This window comes from Propithecus coquereli, unplaced genomic scaffold (assembly GCF_000956105.1).
Source record: "Propithecus coquereli isolate 6110/MARCELLA unplaced genomic scaffold, Pcoq_1.0 Scaffold218, whole genome shotgun sequence".
NCBI lineage: Eukaryota > Metazoa > Chordata > Mammalia > Primates > Indriidae > Propithecus > Propithecus coquereli.
This window is the reverse complement of record NW_012146967.1, coordinates 5,037,408-5,057,902: the sequence shown is the minus strand read 5'-3', so window position 1 is coordinate 5,057,902 and position 20,495 is coordinate 5,037,408. Positions and strand designations below refer to the sequence as shown.

The window sequence follows — 20,495 nt, the reverse complement described above, 5'->3', positions numbered from 1 at the left end:
TGAGCCACCGTGCCCGGCCTCTTTTTTTTCTTTTTAAATAAAGTCAAAGCTTCTGCTTTGACGTTTGTCAAAACTAAGACATTAACAGTGGTACAATACTATTAACTAAACTGCAGGCTTTATTCAGGTTTCACTTTTTCCATTAATGTCCTTTTTTTGTTCCAGGATCCGACACTGCATTTAGTCACCATGTCACTTATTGACTTTTAATCAGTGTTATCTTTTTTTTAAAGTGTCATTTAAACTTGTTTGGGGGAAAAAAAAAATTAAAGATCATAGTGATGTTGGCTTTGATTCGTAAGACTGGTCATTTGTTTTTTCGGGTACCTCCCAGGTGAACAGGGGCCTGGGTCATGGTCCTGAGGTCCAGAGAATTGTCCGGCATTGCTGACTGTGGCCACACGCCAGCGTACTTTTCCCCTGAAGGCATCATTAAGACAAGGTGGGGCCCAGTGTTTACTCTCTGTGGACCTGTCACCCACCCCTCCTAGGTCGGGTTTCTGGGATTTCCTCAATCCCTTTAGCATTCGCAGGGCAGATGGAGTGACTTTCAACATCCTGTGGGCCTCCCTTCTCTTCCTCCCAGGACCCGGCACATTCGTGGCTTTGCTTCTGTTTTCTTGCTGGCACCTCTCAAGAGCAGATGAGCAGCACCTAGAGCCAGGTCCCGGGTTCAAATCCCAGCTCTGCTACTTACCAGCCATACAGCCCTGGGCATATTATATGACCTCCCTTTGCCTCAGTTTCCTGATCTGGGAAGTGGGGGGTGGTGAAGAGTATGTGAGTGAATACACATCAAGGGTCCACACAGAGCCTCGTGCCAGGAAGTGCCCAACACATGGGTCTGTCATGCTGTCAACCTTGCCCGCTGGCTCCAGCCTTCTGAGTCCCTAAAATGGCTCCGATCCGCATGGCCTTGGCAGCCACCCATGAAACTCTCTGCACTGCGGCAGCCTCCTCAGTCTCCTCTCAGTGAGCCCTCGTTCCGTCCTCATGGGCACGTATTCATTCCACTTTACTCCCACCGCCCACCGCAGTGTCAGGACGCCTAAGCAGCCGCTTGGTCAGGCACAGGGACATAGAGATGAGGAATACACAGCTCTGCCCTCAAGGAGTTGAGGCTTGGCAGGCAGGAGACATGAAACCAGACAATGGCACTAAGCACTCTGTCCCCTCATGGGTTCTAGTGACTCCTGAGCCTCAGGTGTTCCCAGCTTTCTTGGTGTCTCTATGACCGACCTCCATGGGGAGGGTGCCTTTCCCTGAGCACAGCCCCTTCTGCTCCAGGGCCCCCAGCTGGGGCTGGGGGCCATGGGAATATCATGTGACACAGGAGTGAGAGCCGACACTGCTCTCACACCTGCAGAGCCCCCGACTCTGAAAGGTGGAAAGTCTCACCTGCCAGCGTTTTCTCAGGACCACCTACTGGGCGCTTGCCCTGTACCAGGCACAGGCCTGGGTGTTTCACATGCAATACCTTTGTTAACTCTCACATCGAATTTGTACCATAAAGGCTACTGTTACGGCAATCTTACAGACGAGGAAACTGAGGCACAAGGGGCTACTCTGTTCAAACCAGAAAGTAGCAGAGCTGAGATGTGAATTCTAGTCTGATGGCATCCGACGTCCCTGGTGGCAACATTTCCCCCTGTGATCCAGGGGTTTGGAGTAAGCCGTGAAGCCTGAGGTGTGGGTGGGGAAGGAATGTGTGTGGGTCAATGGGCAGGAGTCACCGGAGCCCTGGGGGAGGGGCCGTCTGCTCACCTGCAGCAGCTCCAGGTCTGCGGGCTCGGCCTGGGTGGGCACCAGCTCCGTCAGCATCTCCGACATCACCCTCACGTTCCCACTCACCATCTCCAGCTCGCTGCGCAGCTTCCCAATCTGAAACACACCGTGGGCTGCGGTGAGAGAAGCCAGGGGTCTGGAGCTGTTGCTGCAGACAGGGACAGAGGCCACCACCACTGGTCCTGGGTGTCGCACTGGGGTGCCGGCCTGCCAGCGCCGTCTCTAGGCAGCCCCACTCCTGCCTCCAGAGCCACCGCCCTGCACTAGGAGGCCGCGGTGGGCCTGCCCACCCCCGTCCACAGACCCCTCACAGAGGTGCTACCAACCGTCACCATCTCCAAACGGGGGAGCCTGGGGCAGGGAGAGGCTGAAAGGAGACAAGCTGAGTGGGAATGAAGCACCGGCCGTGGCTGGAAGACTCCAGAATCTCCTGGGCCCAAAGTGGCAGCTAACAAGGCCCTGGAGGGCAGCTCTCCCGAGGGGTGGAGGGAGGTGGCAGGCCCTCTCTCTGCTCCAAGGAGGACTGGGAATCTGTCCTCTCTGTGCTCCTGGGACTGGGAATCTGCCCTCGCTCTCCTCCTAGGACTGGGATTTGGCCCTTTCTGTTCCTAGGAGGACTGGATTTTATCTTGCTCCCGGCCTGCTGGGGTGTCCTAGGCTCGTCCAAGGATGCAAAACATTTGATATATTTGGCTTATTTAATGACCTCTTGGTATAAGTGAGAGGAAAACCACTGATCACAAACCCAGTGTATCCAAATCAGATGGGACTTAATTACAGAGGAGTCTGGGAGTAGCATCAATGCACATCTGAATGTCTTAATGTGTCCCAGGAGACAGAAGGGGACTCTGAAGTTAAACAAAGTCAGTTTTGTTAAGCAAGAACGTTCTTGCACTAGAAGTAATCAGAATCTTAATCCACGCTCATGCTAGACTTAAGGCAAGTAAGTTAAAATTATAACCAGGTTGAATAATTTTTGGGCCACGAGGTGGTTTTGCAATTTTTTACCGCCTTTTATTTATTTTGTCCAGTTAGTAAAACTTTCCTGGTAATATTTGTAACTCTAGGGGGTGATTTCATAACTTCCTATGAGATAACAAATTACAAAAGTTTCTCTTCAAACAGCTTAGGGTGAGAACAAGTCCAACCGACACATACGAGCGGTCAGTGGGGACACTTCTGTGGAAGTTCCGTCAGGTACCTGTATCTTTCTCTCCAGCACATTCAGCAGCTCAGCCTTGACATTTAGCTGATGTTCTGGGTCTCAAGTCGGTAAAACACCTCAAAAGTGGGTACCCTGCCAGTGTGCAGGTCCCTGCCCCATCCTTAGAAGCCAGGTCTAGGATGACCGAGCTCCCAGCTAGCACCGGGCACAGCTGTGGAGTCCCCCCGCAGGTAAGGCAGCTTTGGCACTCCACAAACAGCTCGTGCCAACGGGCAAGTCGCCTCAGCTCCAGCTTCAGGAGGAAGAAACTGAGGCACAGAGGTTGCCTCCTAAGTCAGTGTGCAACCTACTCTGTGGCGGGTGGTCCTTCAAAGCCAGTCACAGGGCCCTGGGAAAACCTACCCCTCTAGCATCTCATACTAAGCCTCAAACCTTCTTCTGGAGGCTTTAAGGAAAGCAGCATGGTGCAATGCAAATGTTTTTTGTTTTTGGCACAGATGTTTTAAAACTGTTTTCAGCCAGAACCTCAGTTCAAGTGAAACCTTCTGGGAGGATGTAAGCAAACCACACGCGGGGGAGCGGCCCTGGTGGCAGGGGGCTGTCTGCCGGGCATTTCCTCCCCACGGTGCTGCTGGAGGGCTCCACGGAGAACAGTTTGCAAAAATGGCCAAGGTACGGGGCAGCACGTCCCAGGAGTCAACAGACCTGAGCTTGAATCCCAGCAGTCTCTGCTAAGCTGTGTGCTCTGGGCAAGTGAATTTAGCTCTCTGAGCCTCATCTCTCAATGGGAAGATGCATACATACCCTGTGGGCCGTTGTGGAGATGACATGGCGGCTCAGCAGGCAGGAATTTCCAGACTGACGGGGCCCCTCCCTGACGTGAGTGGAGAGAGGCTGGGCCCACCTGCCTTGACCTGATGCTCCTGACCCCAGGCTTGTTTACCTGATCGGAGGTTGGCACTATGGGTGTGTCGCCGGGGAGTACGACTGGGGTGGGCACAGGGGCAGCATGCTGGCTGGAGTTCCCTCGCTGACTGGTGTCAGTGCCCACCGAGTTCTGTCCTGATGGTGTCTCGGAGTTGAACACAGTCTAGAGGGCAAAGCACAGGGTCAGCAAGGCTCCTGGGAAGGACAAGGCCGAGGGGGTTGCGGCCAGTGGGGAGGGGCCGCTGGTCCCCCTGGGATGATTCCTGCCTCCCTTGCCACCCCGACATGCTGACTCTCCTCACCCTCTGGGGTGTGTGGATGGGCGACAGCATGTCCAGGTCGGTCATGGGGAACTCCAGGCCCTTCCTCCGCAGGTCCTCATAGACGGCGACAACACCTGTCAAATCGGGCGAGCTGCGGAACGCGTCAGCCCAGGACTGAGAGGGGACAAGGGGACACGGCCGGTAACCACTGCTCACCTTCTCTCCTGCAAGCCCACTGAGCTGGGCATCCAGAGAGGGAACAGAAATTCTTTCCCTGACTTGCTGGTCCCTTTACTACACCCGCACAGCCCACTCCATGGCAACGCACTCAGCCAACAAGCCTCCCCGCACCCAGAACACCCCAAAGTGAGAGCGAGAGCCTGGGGCAAGCGGGGCACCTCCTCACTGGCCTAGAGCTCTCCGCAGCCCCACCCCCACGCCCTGGTACTCACCTGGATGAGGTTGAGCACCTTGTCGTGCACGATGGTGGGCGGGTTGTTCTTAGGCAGGATGGTCCTCACGAGCACACTCTCCACGAAGTCCTGGCTGGCCACCAGCACGTGGAAGCGGTGCCCACAGTTCTTGACACAGGTTTCTAAGACCTGGAGGGCCGAGAGGCGCCTATGAGCCCCCGAGTCAGAGGAGAGGAGGTGCCCAGGGCCTCTACCCTCAAGGCTCTTGCTACTTCCAGCGGCTCGTTTACTGGGGGGAGTCCAGCCTGGGACGGGCAGAGGGCTGGTGTGTGGGCTGGAATTCCCTTCCTGTCTGGTGTTAGCGCCTGCAGAATCCGGATGCTATTTCTGAGCTGAACGTAGTCTAGAGAGGAGGGGCTCTTCAAGAGGAAATCAAAGAGGACCTAAGCTTCCAATCTACTGGTGACCTTGTGGCCCGAGGAAAAGGCACCAAACTTCCCTCCCCACTCTGTTTCCCACTTCCTGGCAGAAGCTGCCTTTGATTTCAGTTTAGCAGCAGTTACCTAGATATAAACGCTGCCTGTTGGGGAGGCTGGGACAGAGTGTCCCCCTGCCCCCAGCCGTCCTGCCAGCTCGGATGCCCACTCGCACCTGGCTGTCCTGGGGTCTGGCAGGTTCAGTGGTGGGGGCAAGGCGGTTCTCAGCCACTGGCATGTACAATATTTTACATTCATTTTTCAGAGCACCAGAGTACCAGGCAGCACCTGATTCTGTCTGCCAGGCTCCCTGATGCCCCAGAGAGGCCCGAGTTTACGGAGCTTCTACGTCGCCTGTAAGTCCTTTGGCCTAGGCCCTCCATGCCAGTGGCTCTAGAGAGATATAACCTCAGTAGACTGCGGAGGACCTTCCCAAATGTCCTCTCTTGCCATTCCATGTCCACCAGCAGTGTAGGCAGGACAGCGCTTTGCCCACAGACCTTTCCTTCCCAGCCCTCAGACGAGGCGCCCAAGGGTGGCTGGGAGTCCCACTGGGTCTGAGGGGAGGCGGCTTGTTCAGCGGACTGCAGTTCTGCCACGGGACGGAGGAACGGCCGGATGGGGCACTCACCGTGAGGGCCAGCATCACCTCGTGGAAGTTCTTGTTCCCCACGATTCTCTTCTTCACGGCTCGGACGGCATCTCTGGGACTAGCAAGGACAAAAGGAAGGATGCGCTTGAGAACGGAGCCTCCTTACTCACCATGGGAGCCTGCTTGCCTAGAGCCAGAGCCCCTGTAGAGCTGGACTGGCCCTCGTGTGCCCATCGCCCTGCGCCACAGCTGCTCTGCGCGTCCAGGGCGATCACATCAGAATCTCCCTACCCCACCAAAATCCTCTAGGAGGTCGTGACTGCTTAGCAGGCTTCTCAGCGTGTGCTCCCTGAATCTCCTGCAGCACAATGGGGGGAGGTGTGAGTGTTTGTTAAAAATGCAGACCCCTGGGCCTCCACCCTAGACCAGCTCGACTAACTTCTCAGGGCGTGGGGCCGCAGAATCTGCGTGCTTCGTGTCCCCCCCTCCCCCACGGAGGCTTCTTATGTGTGTGCTGAAGTTTAAGAATGAACAAGCTACAGGCAGTGTCCTAGGCCCCATCTGGTCAGCTCCTCTATCTGTCTTTCTCCCCATCCATGCAAGTTTTATTAAGCCTCCAACATGTGTGGAGCATCGTGCTAGGTGCTGGGGACACTGGGGACAAGACCACACGGCCCTGCTTCCAAGGATCCCATGTTTTGGGGAGACCCAAAGAACAGAAGGGAATTAGCAGGTCCTGGGGGAAGAGTGGGGTGGGGGTAGTGGGAGGAGACCTCCAAAGAGGTGGCATTGCAGCTGGTGCGAAGGGTGGGGAGGACTAGCTGGGGTGGAGCGGGGCTGAGCTGTTTAGGTCAAGGCCTCCGGGTGAGGAGGAGCTTGTCCCTCAGTGGAACTAAGAGGAGGGAGGCCACACTGAGTGTAGGGAAGGCGGAAGGAGGGGCCAGGAGGCCTGGGGTCACGAGAGGGAGGGTGGGTGTACCTGAGTGTGGTGGGAGGCCCCTGGAAGCCTGGGAGGTAGCCCACTCTCCCTGCCCCGTCCATGGCTCCACCACCGCAGCCCTGCACGGGCATGGCCAGTGTTGTCCTGACCACTCCTGCTCCCACCCTGAAGGCTCCCCGACCTCCACGTCCATCAGGTGAAGGCCCAGTTAAAATCTACTCCCTCCATGACATTTTCCCAAGTCCTCCAGTCTCCCCAGCATGTTCTGCCAGGCGACGCTGACCCAGGGGCCTGGGTAGAGAAGCAGCCTCCTAGAGGGCAGGCTCTTTGGACACCTTCGCCCCAGAGCTCGGCATGCTGCAGGAGCGCGAGTAACATTTCCCAGGCCGCGGAGTGGCTGTCGGGGCGTCTGGCTGTCCGCCTGCCTGTCAGTGCTGGCCCTGGCCAGGGAGAAGTCAGCAGAGTCTGGAGCCCTGGCCCCCGTGCTCAGGAGCGACAAAAGCAAGGCTTCCTGGGGACGAGGCCTGGATGAGGGTGGGGCTGTGGGAGTGGTCAGGGCTGTGTAGTGGAGAGGACCAGGGCGGGGCAGGTGAAGGACTGTGGCCTGCGGTGGGAGGAGGGGACCTTGGCCCAGAAGCATGAGAGCAGTTTTCAACCCGAGCCACCCTGGGGCAGCTCCTCGCCCTTCCCCGGCTCCTTCTTGGGGAGCTGGCTTTGGTTCCTGGCTTGGCCCCTGACCTGTGGGCCACTTCAGTGCTCTATGGGGACTTGTTCCCACTTCTTCTAGGGGGCCTGGGGGAAAGGACATGGCGCTGGGCATCAGGAGTTGTGGCCTGTGTCTCTGTCGTGGGCCCCCCGGCGTCCAGTACTCCATCGGGAGCACAGAGTGTGCGACAAGGAGGCCACAACCCAATGGGGAGAGTCACTACTGAGACACTAAAGTTTAGCCGACACACTTGCTTGGTGAGGTCAAGGGTCATGCCTGCCTTCGCTCGCTGCTGGGTCCCCAGGGCCTCGTGCAGTGCCTGGAACATGAGGCACTCCAATGGATAGCAAGTCAACAGCAATGCATCTGAACCCCCTGAGCCCCAGTCCCCCCATGTTTGTAAGGGACATGGGGGCTTTGCTGTCTCCAAGGATACTGTGGTGACTTTCAGCTGCTGCATCCATGGAGCTCCCAGGCCTTTCTAGAGGCCCATAAGGTTTTCTGTCTCCTGTCTTCTCTCCTGGTGGCCCTGCCATCTGTCCACCACTCCCACCACCCTCCCTCACTCTGCCGAGTCCTAGGCAAGACCAGGGAGCAGGAGCGGGGCGGCCACTGCCCTCTCCTGACTGGGCCTTGACTGTGTGACTCAGACGCCCACAGCCTCCCTGGAGCTGGGAGCGAGGTGCTCCCTGCCCCCTGCCTGCTTCCAGCCTGGCCCTCTACACGCAGAGCACTGTGGGCTGAGGGGAACAGCCTACACAGTCTGAGGGATGGCTGGATTGCCGCAGTGAAACACGGAGAGGGAAATGAGGTGTTGATCCATGTGTGGGGCCTGACTTCCCAGAGCAGAGGCCTCCTCTGGCAGCACTCCCTGCCGGCGTGGCCCCCACCCTGCTCCCACCCTTCACCGCGTTCTCCTCAGAGGACAGAGACCCTCACATGCCCAGGGACTTGGGCTTATTGCTGGAAGGATCTAACGGAGCTTTGCCTTTGAGGAAAAAGACCTAAGAAGTAAAGTGCCTCGTCCCAGGTCACGAGGCTAGTCAGTGACAGCTAGTCAGACACCTGAAGCCAAGACCCCAAGTCCCCCCATCAGCTGCCTTAGCAGAGCACACCTTGACCCCGACAAGGCCACGCCCCAGCCTCTCGGTTCTGCTGCACTGTCACTGCCTTCCTCGTGATACCCTCCCCTCGGGCTGGTGTCCCATCTTAAGGAAAGGAAAGTCCGTTTTTGTTCTCAGAGAAAAGTTGGACGTCCCTCACGCCTATTGCAGGCCGCAGAATGCAGACGGCACTTGCGGCCAACTCCTAATTGTACGTCTCCAGCTCGCCTGTGCGAGGGGGACGCTGCACACAGGCTGGGTGGGGTGGCAGCACCCAGGGGCCGGTTGGCCAGCTGTCCACCCACCGTGAATTCCCGCCTTGGGTGGGGCCCCGGGACCAGGGCCTTGGACAGTTTTTGCGGCCTTTCTTGGACCGAGGGCCACAAGCAGGGTGGGGCCTTGAGGCTACAGCAGTAGTGGGGCTGGCGTGGGGGGTCCCTGCAGGGTGCAGGCGTGTGCTGCAATGTGGCTGGTGTCCCCTGTGTGCCCCCGCCCTCACCTCGCAGGGCCCTTACCCTTCCTCGGTCTCGTTGATGATGTCGCAGATCTCCATGTTGAGGGCCCAGTCCTCGCTCTGCAGGGAGCCATCTGTAGCTTTCTCTGGGGAGAAGACACCACACGTCACGAAGGTCTGTGTGGGGATCTCGGTGGACAAATTCAAATAGTGGGGTGGAGAGAGTCGGGGGCAGGGCGGGAAGAGGTGGGAGAGGAGGGAAGACAGTGGATGCTTTGGGCACCCAAGATGGGCCAGGCACTCGGTAAAACCATTTTACATACGTTACCTCGTTGTCACTTGATTCTAGTAGTAGCCACCAGAGGCCAGGAGGACCCTGTCCTTTAACAGGTGATGAAACTGTGGCCCAGAGCCTACCAAGTGGATGAGCGGGGACAGAGCCTAGGCGGGCCTCAGAGAGCTTGTTTTTGACAAGCAATGTAGAGACAGTGTTTTGCTTTATTTTTGCACATAAGATGTTCCTTCATGACATTATATTAGCTTTTGAGTAGGTAACCATCGCGTGGTTCAACATGTAACAAGTTCCAAAGCAGCATACCCCACTTCCCACAGGCACCCACTGCAATCGGTTTCCTCTGTAACCCCCAGAGACCTTCCCTACTAGGAAGCAAAGACTTCATTACCAACGGGTAACCGGGCCTTCCCATCCCCTTTGAGCCAGTTTCTTCCCAGAGATTGGGCTAACACACAGCCACCCTGCAGAACCACACCAAGGAGTAGTGGTGATTCCAACAAGGTATCAGCGTGGTGCTCACATAAAATCAGTGCCCAGTAACTAGTGGCGGTTTTTTTTTTTTTTTAAATTGAAGTGACAGTCACATAACATAAAATTAACAGTTTTAAAGCACATAATTCAGTGGCATTTAGTACATTCTCAATGCTGTGAATGCAACCACCACCAACTCTATCTAGTTCCACGACATTTGCACGTTGTGGCGGTTCCTAGGGTAAGATTTCCAGGCCAGGAGTCAGTGAGGGGGTTCTTGAAGCCTGTCAGAGCCAAGGCCAGGACCATTTGCCACGGATCTGCCCTGTAGCAAGTACCAGGCTGGCAGCCCTCCGTAAACTCTAGTGCGGGAGGCACCGGCTGGTTGGTGTTAGGGAATGATGAACCCAGGAACTGACAATGCCAGGACCTTTATAAACATTCTTCCAGACACAGGAACACTGTCCCTCCTCTCACACACGGCCGGCCCATTTTCGCTGCCCTCTGCATCCTCCTAGATGCTATCCTCATGCCGATCAGGTTGACAGAGCGCACACAGAGCATTCTGTCCCCTGCCCCTCGCGGGCAGCATTCTGTCGTGCACACCACCCGGCTGACGTGCATGTTTACCACGTGTAGGACTCTGTGACGAGACAGGCCTTGCTCAACATTTTAAGGTTCAGAGGGTGAGGCCCTTGGTGTCCTGATGCAGGCCACTACCCAAGTTCCCTGTCCTGTGGCCATCAGCTGTCTCTGGTCTCTGGCTCGCAGACCCTGGCTCCAGACGTGGAGTGCTCACACGCCTGCTGGCCTCGGGGCACCTGATGACAGGCCTGTCTGGCACTTGGGCACAGCGCTGCCAGCTGTCCATCACCTACAAAGTGTGCGAGACAGACTATGCACGTGAGGTCACACTGTTCTGCAAGGGAGGATCTGTCATCACCGCCGTAGCCAGGAAGCAGCTGAGGCTCGGGAGGGTGCGTGACACCTCACTTTCTGCACAGCGACTGGCCAGGCCCGTTCCAGGCACTGGGATTGAAGAGGTAGACAAGACGGGCCTGGTCCCTGCCCTAGGGTGCCCACAGGAGGTCAAAGCATGTTCTAAATTAGATCTGTCAGAGGACAGAGGAGGGCAGTCTCCGTGTGACTGGGCGGGGCCCTCTGCTAGCCGGGCCGGCACAGCCAGCTCTCTAAAACTGTGGCTTTTGAGACCTTGGTTTTGAAACTGGCCCAACTCCAGTTCCATCCTCTGGCCCAGGTCCTGAGCCAGACAGATGCCAGGGTGGCCTAGGACACATGCCAGGCGGCTGAGGCAGAGGATGGTTGCTTTACTCCCAGATTATGGCCCAAGGGGAGGAGATAAGACAGGCTTGTCCATCCCGTGAACGTTCCCTGCGTGTGGCTTCTCTGCCCCACACTCCCCACCTTTGGAACTCCCATACTTACAGAGCCACCTGGGAAAACAGAGCGGGCCGAGCCTCTGCACAGAGGGTGGCACCCTGCTCTGGAGGGGGTAGTGATTAGTCACGTTAGTGTTAATACGCACAGCCTGCTCCTCCAGCAGAGGCCACGTCTCGGCGACCCCAGTCACATGGGCCGGAAGGATTTGCGCCACCCCTGACTCCCAGCCTGCATCTAATGGCCACGAGCTCCTGCTCAGCCCTGCTCTGCAATCTCTCTTCATCTCTCTCCCTCGCACCTACCTACTCCCCTCTCACCCCCCAGCCCAGCTGCCCCAGAGGGAACTTTCTGAAATTTGAAAATGACCGCATCCCTCCTGTGCCCAAGTCCTTCCAAGGCTCCCTAGTCTTCAGCTTGTCCTACATGCCATGCCCTTCCACAATAATAATATTTTGACTTCCCAAGTCATGTACTACTTAATATCAAGCATTATTAGCTATCTATATAAAGAATGAGATTTAATCTTCATGCCCTACAAGGTGTGCATTGTTGCCCTCATCCAACTAATGAGGAAACTGAGGCACAGAGAAGCCAGTGACTTGGAAGGGCCACACAGTGGTATGGGAGGGGGTGGCCACTGATGCCAGAGCAGGTCCCCCCGTATCTCAGCAGGGACAGGGAGCTCTGCTTTCCCAGCAGTGTCCTTCCCAACCACTCAGGCAATCTGCTTTCCCCTCTCCGACCCTAAGGCCACTGGACCCCTTGTCAGATCCGCTTATGACCCTCCCGGTGCCCCTGAAAATGATGGGCACCTTTCTTCTGGTGGAGAGAGTATCAAGGTTTTAAAAGGGATTATGGTCGATTTAGAAAGGCAAGTGGCTATTAAAGGGAAGTTGGGATATTTATAAATAAGAGAAATCTCATACCAGGGGATCAGGTGGGCGTAGAAGGACTCCCGGAGCACGAGTCTGAAGCAACCTGAGCAGCGCTGGCCAGCTCTTTGGCCCTGAGTGGCGGCAGTGGGCAGGGCCATTCAGAAGATGGAGGGTATTTTTGGGTGGTAGGAAGGGACAAGTGGCCTAAACAGGAAAGTAGCAAGGAGGAGGCAAAAGCAGGGTGAGAACCATCTGAGCAACTCCAGGAGACAGCAGTGGGGAGGCCGAGGGAGACGCCTGCCCCGACCATCGCCTGCTGCCTCCCTCCCGCTCCCCCTGGGTCTGGGCGTGGACTGCAGGATGGCGGGGTTATGGGACTTCCTTCAGATTTCCTCGGGGTAGGCGTGCCCCATCAAGGGCAGAATTTTAAACCCACAGGAATCTGGGCATATTTGTTTTGTTCTGTTCTAACTCAGCTTGCTATTTTAAGAAGGGGGAATAAAAACACTGACAGTGGTTACTCAGAGAATGATAACTGACTCCTTGTCCTCAGAGCTGTTGGCAGTCACCTTCAAGGTCCCCTGGGTAGCGGCTGTGCTCCCGTCTCCCAGCTCCTGAGGGAGCCAGGCCCTGCAAACCTCGGCTTGTCATTAGCGGCTTTGCTGTCGGCTACGGCTGGCAGGCCTGCGGTTTCGGATCATCGGGCACCTGTGTGTCTGTTCGGCAGTTTGTCCTCTCTGTGTGGAGCCTGTTGCAAACACCCCTCCCCAGAGGGCTCCAAATAATCTGCCTGGCACAATGGCAAGACCCACCTGCCCCTCACGGAGAGTCAGTACGGGCAGCGGTGCAGGCTTTGGAGTGGGACGAGTCTGGCCTCACCTAGCTCAGAGACTGTGTGCAAAGCTCCAACCCTCTGAGTCTCTGTTTTTGCATCTGTAAGATCAGGATGAGACTGCTGGCCCCACAGGGCCTTGTGACCTTTCAACCAGACAATGTCAGAATTATCAGGAAAGGTTAGCAATGAGTGACTGAGCTGCAATGACGGTGACCTAGGTCAAGATAAAGAACGAGTGGTCATCAAACACACGTCACGCTTAGCCACGCTCCAGGCAGTTGGAGCCTGGTCCCAGCCTGCTCACCCTCAGGGGTGACTCAGGATCCTGGGCATGACAGTGCCCTCATGGCTACGTGGCCGCCCTGCTCCTGCAGCTGTGGCGGAGGCCATCTCTGTGGGTGCTCCGCGGAACCACAGGCGGCGTCAGGAACTCGGGCAACAGTACCACCTCCTTCCACGCCGGGCTTCTGGGAAGCAGCCTAGATCCTTCTCCCCCCAGTTGCTGTTCCAGCAGTCACCAAGGCTCTCATCATCAGTGGGGTAGCTCTGGCTCAGGCCCTGTCACCCTGCCCAGGCCTGGACCATCACCTCCACACTCTTCTCCTCAAACACCAATCTAACCACGACTCCTCTCTGTCTAAAAATTGTCCACAACCCCCACTGCCCGAGGGTCCGAAACCTGAACTGCTCAGGGACCGGCCTCGGCCACCGTTGGCTGCGCTGCTCCCTCTATGAGCCTAGTCATTTCCTGCCCCTGGGCTCCCGCAGAGCAAGGGACTGAAAACACATCACACCCTCGGTCAGGGGCACAGAGAAGGTGGCCACTTGCCCTCGGTCCGGTTTGTGAGCTGAGAGCAGAGCTTCGATCCCAAAGAGGTCCAGGTCTCAGGTCCACACTCCTAACCACTACGTACCTCCCAAACACACTCAACACTTGTCGTCGTCCGGGCCCCAGGGAGACAGCGGGGAGCAAAACCAGCAACCTGCCCTTGGGAAACTTACAAAAGGTCAAGGTTCCGTGACAGAAAAGACCAGGTGCCGAGACAGGGCAGGGTGTGCCCACGGAGAGGAGGAAGTGAGCTGGCAGATCCCTGCTCATCTTCCAAGGCGTCGCCTCCTCCGGGCAGACAGCGCCACTCCTCGTCCTGCACCATGACAACAGCATCACGGAGAACAAACACCAGCATCCACTGAACAAGAGTCACCTGTGCAGGGTGTACCAAAGCTGCGGGAGTTAGGGGGCAGCCGATGTGTGGAGGGGAGTGACTTGCCCCAGGCTGGAGTGGAGGGGCCAGATGCAAAGCCAGGCCTGGGTGCTCCCAACTCTGTGCTCTCCACTCTGCTCTGTCCCCTGAAGGGGTGCCCCTGCCTGCCTGGGGCGGACACTTACCGGGGCCCTCAGGCTGGACAGAGAGGAAGTGTCACTACTGTCTGTGGAATGATGGACTCAGACTCCAGACTGCCTAGGTTCCATGCTGAGGGCCCGTCCCCACCCCTGTCCCTGAACAATATTCGCTGTATTTCACTGATCAGCCGCCACGCTGAGGACAGGGCGAGGAAGAGTCTGGGTGTTTAAAGACACGGCTGACCTGTCAAACGGATCCTGAAATTGCTGACCTTCAGACTTCTTGCTAGGTAAACAACGTGTGTTGCTGCGGTGGTTTCAGCCTCTGTTGGCTGGGTTTCCTGTTACCTGCAACTCATGATAAATTACTCCTCTACATGCCAAGGTCCAGCTGCCCTGGCCTTCCCATGGGACTGCTGCGCCGTGCATGGTGACGGCCCGGAGCCTGAATGACTCTGGGCTCCACTGAAGCTCGTAGTCAGGAGGTAGGCGGCCAGATTGATACCCACCTGCCTGGTTACCCTCCCTCGGGCTCCTGTGCTTTTGATCCTGCTGTCCTTCTTCCGGGATGTGGAATGTGCTCTTCCCCCCTCCCTCCCTCAACTTCTGCTGCTAAGCCGGCTGAAAGGTCAGGTCTCCTTGTGAAGCCCACTCTGCCTGCTCCCACCACCCTGCCACCCAGTGGGCCAAGGGCATTTTGCACAGACCACAGCTTTAGGCGCTGCTTAGTGACTTGTAAAATAACTCTACAGTAGCCATTTCTTTGTTTCTACATCTCCCCTCAGGCTGTGAGCTCCTCAGGGCTAGAGCTTATAGCTCAGAATAGTCCAATTCTCTACACCGGGTAGGACCCAGACTGGGATAACCTGCAGTTCCTGTTTGCTAAATGACTGGATTAAGGATGAGGCCATATTCACCAGCACAATAAACCTTTATAACACTTTGGGTTAAATGAAACACTTCCACCCTTTGGCACTCACTGATCCTTAGTGCTGCTGTGTGGAAATCCTCATCTTTCCTCCAACTGACAGTCCTAGAATATTTTTAAAAAGTACCATGTCCCTTCTTAATCTGTCCTCCCACCTCCAACATCCTCAGTCCCTGCGACCACTCTACTCTGGACGTGCCCTCCAGAGCCTTCGCCATTCAGACTGACCTCTCTGGACGCAGGCCAGCTGTGCCGTCCTTCTGGAAACGCAGTGAGGGAACTTACATGCCACACTGGACACTGTCGTTCTACTAACGCACCCCGTGACGACATTAGCTTTTTGTTAACCCTACTGCACGGAGCTGACTTCCACACTTTGTTCTTGTGAAAGACACTCCTCACTGGCTCACAGCATTTAGCCTTCTATTGCAAATAGTTTCCTGCACCTAGAGGTGGCTGTGACCCACTTCTGGACACTGAGACACAAGCGGAAATCTCTTGGGCAGCTCCAGGGGAAGGTTTTGCTCTCCTGGTAACAAAGACGCAGGCAGCTGGTGCCTTCACCTGCACTTCCTGCCATGAGGGGACAAGCATGAGGATGACACCAGTATGCTAAAGAAGGTGGGGCGGAAATACAGAAAGAGCCATTACTGAACAAATTTGTTCTAGATGGACAGGGATGTTTTCACTCAAGGGGAAACCCAGCAGGTCCCTTTTGATCGTAAGGGGAAGCACTGAGGCGGAAAATTTAATGCATATGGGAAGCACACAGACAAATCCCAGCTAAAGTCCTGACTTGAGCACCACTAGCTGTGTGACCCTGGGTGACTCCTTAGCCTCTCTGTGCTCAGTTTCTTCTCTACAGAATAAATAACAAAAGCACTCACCTTCCAGGACCGTGTGAGGAGGAAAGGAGAGTATGCATTTCAAGCGCGAAAAGTTACCTACCACAAACATCAACCACAAGATGACTCTGAAAATTTCAAGCACTCCCATCAAAGAGATACTAAAATCACATATATGCAGAAGCCATTTATTTTTCAGCCAGCAACTTGTCTTGAAGCCTATTTTCCAAATGAATAACTCTTGCCAGACCTAGCATGGAAAGTTCCATCAGTTTCTGAATTTGCTGAGCCGCCCTTCCTCAAAACCCTGGCTGCTTCTCCCCTGTCATTTGTAACCACAGACCACAAGAGAAATCCTAAAATATCTTACAGAGGGTATTACTTCCACAACCCACAATTTTAAAGTTGATGTAACTCACTCTTAATATAATACCTAACTAAAGAAAACTTCAGTTAGATGAAGGACGGTTTTCTAAAACTAACCTAGGTAAGAGGGAGCAAGGCTGTGAAGGCAGAGGCGGGAAGTGGCTGGCCGAGGTACAGACGACACTTTTCCCCTCTCTACTTGTGAGCGTAGAAGATGTTACTGACAACCTGGGTGGTGGGGGTGCAGAAGGGGTTTGTATTAGTCAGGGTCTCCAGCGAAATGCAACCAACAGAGACGGGGGAGATTTATTTTAAGGAATGGGCTTATGTGGTTGTGGAGGCTTGGCCAGTCCGAAATCTGCAGGGTAAGCTGGCAGGTTGGAGACCCAGGGGACAGACGGGGTTCGAGTGCAGGGCAGCCTGCTGGCCGAATTCATTCTTGTTCTGGGGAAGTGTTTTCCCTATTAAGGCCTTCAGCTGATTGGATAAGGCCCACCCATATAAGGGCAATCTGCTTTACCCAAAGTCTACTGATTTTTAAAAATTTTTAAAATTATTCTTACTTTTTATTTATATGAAGGGGTGGGGGAGTTGTGAGGAGGGGTGTCCAGTTGCCTTGCTTGTTTTTGTTGAGGTAGAGTCTCACTCTGCCACCCTGGGTAGAGTGTAGTGACATCTTTGTAGCTCACTGCAACCTCAACTCCTGGGCTCTAAGTGATCCTTCTGTCTCAGCCTCCCAGGTAGCTGGGACTACAGGTGCCCGCCACCATGTCTGGTTGAGTATTTTTCTTTCTTTTTGGTAGAGACGGGGTCTCACTCTTGCTCAGGCTGGTCTCAAACTCCTGAGCTCAAGCCATGTCCCCGCCTCGGCCTCCCAGAGTGCTAGGATTATAGGTGTTAGCCACTGCACTCAGCCAACGTCTACTGATTTAAATTTAATGTCATCTAAAAAATACCTTACAGACACATCTAGAATAATGTTTGACCAAATATCTGGCTACCGTAGCCTGGCCAAGTTGACACACAAAGTTAACCACTACAGGGTTTATACTGTCCCAACACAAGCAAATTCAAACTGAACAGTGGACACTTCTGTCTGTCCTTAAATTCTCTGTCTGTCTCAGCCGCTGCGGTCTGGCTGGCTCCTCTCTCCCCCTCCTTCCTTTCCTTTTCTACCTTCCTGGCAGGAGTGAAGCCCGGTTCCTCCCCTCAGGTCTTGCATAACAGTTTTCTATGGCACCTTTCAGTGCTCTATCAGTTGCCACGTTTCCCATGTCCCTTGAGGCATAAGAGCTGGGCTGCATGGTGGGGAAGGCATGGAGCTGACCCCTGAGCTTGCTCTTGTGAGATGCACAATCCCAGCGCTGGCCCTGTTTCCTGCGCACATCCAAGCACTCACAGCGTGTGGCCCGGGATCACGTCGGGTGGGCTCATGGGCACAATTAAAGACGTTTTTACAGTTACATATTTACATTAATGTAGATTAGGAAAAGAGCACGAACTAGCTCATCAAAGCCATGATTTCATGGATATAATTATGTAGGAAGAGGTCAAATTTAAAAAGGTGAGCCAGGCTGGGCGTGGTGGCTGACGCCGGTAAACTCAGCACTTGGCAAGGCTGAGGTGGGAGGATCCCTTGAGGCCAGCTGTTTGAGACCAGCCTGGACAACGTATGGAGGAGACCCCATCTCTACAAAAAACTTAAAAATCAGCTGGGTGTGGTGGCACGTGCCTGTAGTCCTAGCCACTCAGGAGGCTGAGGCAGAAGGATCACTTGAGCCCAGGAATATGAGGCTGCAGTGAGTTATGATCAGGCCACTGTACTCCAGCCTGGGTGACAGAGTGAGACCTTGTCACCAGAAAAAAAATAGGTGAGCCAATTAAAGGAAAACATATGAAAATAATAATAAAGGTGACATGGGGGTATACACAAATCATAAAGGTGGTGCATGAACAGCATTTGGAGAACGCTGGCCTAGATCAAGACCTCTTTGGTAAGGAGATAAAGAGTTAACCTGTCCTGAATCCCTCTGCTTCTCAGGGGTGATGGCCCAAAGCTAATTAGGAGACACTGAGTGTTTTGTTTCCTAAAACCAGAAGAACGGAAATCCAGAACTTTACTCTCATTTCTTCGAGCTCGGGAAGGGAACAAAACCTATTCACCAGTTCTATCCATAGGGTCAGTCAAAGGGCTTAATTCCCAAGTGGGAACCAGCTCCACCCCACAGCCTGAAACCTGACCTGTCCAGAGACTGCTCATTGCCCAGGGACACAAAGACCATCACAAAGGCTGCACTGGAGCCAGAGTCCTGGGATGGCACTTGAGCTCACCACTAACTTAGAGTATGCCCCAGGAATGATAACACCAGCGAAAATCACAACAGCTAACAACAATGGACACTTCCTGTCTGGAAGGCACCAGGTCAAGTGCTTTGTAACACAAAACAACAGCCCCTCTGATAAGTGCTATTATTATCCTTATTTTACAGATGAGAAAACTGAAGAACAGAGAGTTAAGTAACTTGCTCCAGGTAACTGGTGAGGACTGAACCTGGACTCAACCATTCAATCTGACTCAAGCTCACCCTGGGCCTTACTAATGTGTACAGCTGAGGCAAAGTCCTTTCTGGACAAAGTCCTGTCATCCTCCACACAGACTCTAATGTGGGTCCTGCACTTATAGATCAGAAAGCTAGAGCTTTAAAACCTAAGGGCTCCCCAGGGCACACTGCAGGGAAGAGCAGAGGTTCCGAAACAGGGGGCCCAGGGCTGGAGCATCCCCAAGCAGCCCCAGCATGGGTGCTTGGGGACCCTGTCCTCTGTCATTCTGCCCCTGGCTAGCTGCTCTGATCGAGGTCAGCAAAACACGAGCCCATGTGTCAAATTCGGTCTGTTTTTGTGTGGTCCTTGAGCTATGGATGGTCTTTACATTTTTAAATGGTTGGAAACAAAGCCAAAGAAGAATAAAACTTCATGACATGTGAAAATGACGTGAAAAACAAATTTCACTGCCCATAAATGAGGTTTTATGAGAGCACAGCCATGCCCATTCATTTACCTATGGTCTGTGGCTGCTCTTGCCCTGTGATGGCAGAGTTGGGTAGTTGAAGTGGAGTCCACCTGGCCTGCAAAGCTTTTAAGTATTTACCATCTGGCCCTGGTCTAGCCCACCCTGCCAGCCAGTGCAGGAATCCTCTTCACAATCTTCCTCCCTCCAGCCTCTGCCTTCACACCTCCAGTGGTGGGGGGCTCACTACCAAACAAGGCCCCGTGCTCCACCTCTGAAAGGCTCTAGGGACAGCTATTTATACTGGCACCGAACTCCTCGCTGTAACATCACACTCTGCCCTCGGGGCCTTGCACAATCAGTTCCAGCACTCTTCCACAACAGCCGTCAGTTTCTTTCCTCCCTGTAGTAGCAACTCTTCCCTGTCCCTATCTGGCCCCTCTGTTGTTCCTCACCAATCCTCTGGGAGGCAGAGGGAGGTGGTGGCACCTCTATGTTACAGACAGGAGATGGGCAAGGGAGAGGGAGCAGGACACAGGTAGGGAAAGAACCAAGGCTGGAACTGGTCTCCCGCCTCCCGGCCTGCTGTCTCCTCAGTAACACCACTGGAGTGTCCACTTTGGTTTCCAGCCCATCACTCCCCAAATGGCCCCTTAGGGGCCCACGGTGTTCTCTCATTTCTATGATTCCTTCCTGTGGCTCCCTTGGCTTGGCCTTTGTGGACCAAGGACAGCTCTCCGACTTTTCCAGCTCTTCCCTCCTCTCCAGGGCTTAGTCTAAGGCTCTGAGCTCCTCTCCCCTCACATTCAGCTCCCACCACCCCAACTACTGAGCCTGGTCCCTAGGGACTGCCCCTGTTTACAGCCTCTGATACCTGAAGCTTGCTTTCATCAATCATTTGGGATTCAGACTCAAAATGCCAGGGGTGGGCTGATAGCCACAAACGGAAAATGGCATTCTTGGGTTGATTTCTGACATCTGTCTATAAAACACAGCCAGTAAGATCTGCCCTCAGACAACACCTGGAAAGGGTTTTGAAATCCTTGAAAGAAGAGGGCTGTGACAATACTGCCTACTCCAAAGGATCTGGAATTCTCTCAGCTCTGGGCTGCTGCCCTTGGGAAGCTCTCCTACTAACAGACAAGGGTGAGTGATCTGCAGGTGTGTGCAGACCCACGTGCACATCCTGCTCTGTGGGTAGAACAGTAACTGTGGATCTTGGAGGGTTGAACTAATATAAATTCAGAATAAGCATTGAGCAGCCAGTGGTAGCGTGGTGAGGGTGCAAGAGAAGACCCGGGTC

The 20,495-nt window shown here is 54.6% G+C and overlaps 1 protein-coding gene across 1 annotated transcript in view; it reads right to left on the bottom strand.

Annotated features, from left to right (window-relative positions):
• Nucleotides 1-20,495, bottom strand: part of TOM1 (target of myb1 (chicken)) — a 39,690-nt gene that overhangs the window by 15,928 nt on the left and 3,267 nt on the right. The window contains exons 2-7 of the mRNA XM_012644715.1: nucleotides 8,886-8,970; nucleotides 5,661-5,739; nucleotides 4,593-4,742; nucleotides 4,180-4,314; nucleotides 3,894-4,040; nucleotides 1,765-1,881 (exon numbers count right to left, since the gene is read on the bottom strand). Of these exons, the coding sequence (XP_012500169.1) occupies nucleotides 1,765-1,881; nucleotides 3,894-4,040; nucleotides 4,180-4,314; nucleotides 4,593-4,742; nucleotides 5,661-5,739; nucleotides 8,886-8,970 (713 nt within the window). The remainder of the gene's footprint in view (nucleotides 1-1,764; nucleotides 1,882-3,893; nucleotides 4,041-4,179; nucleotides 4,315-4,592; nucleotides 4,743-5,660; nucleotides 5,740-8,885; nucleotides 8,971-20,495) is intronic.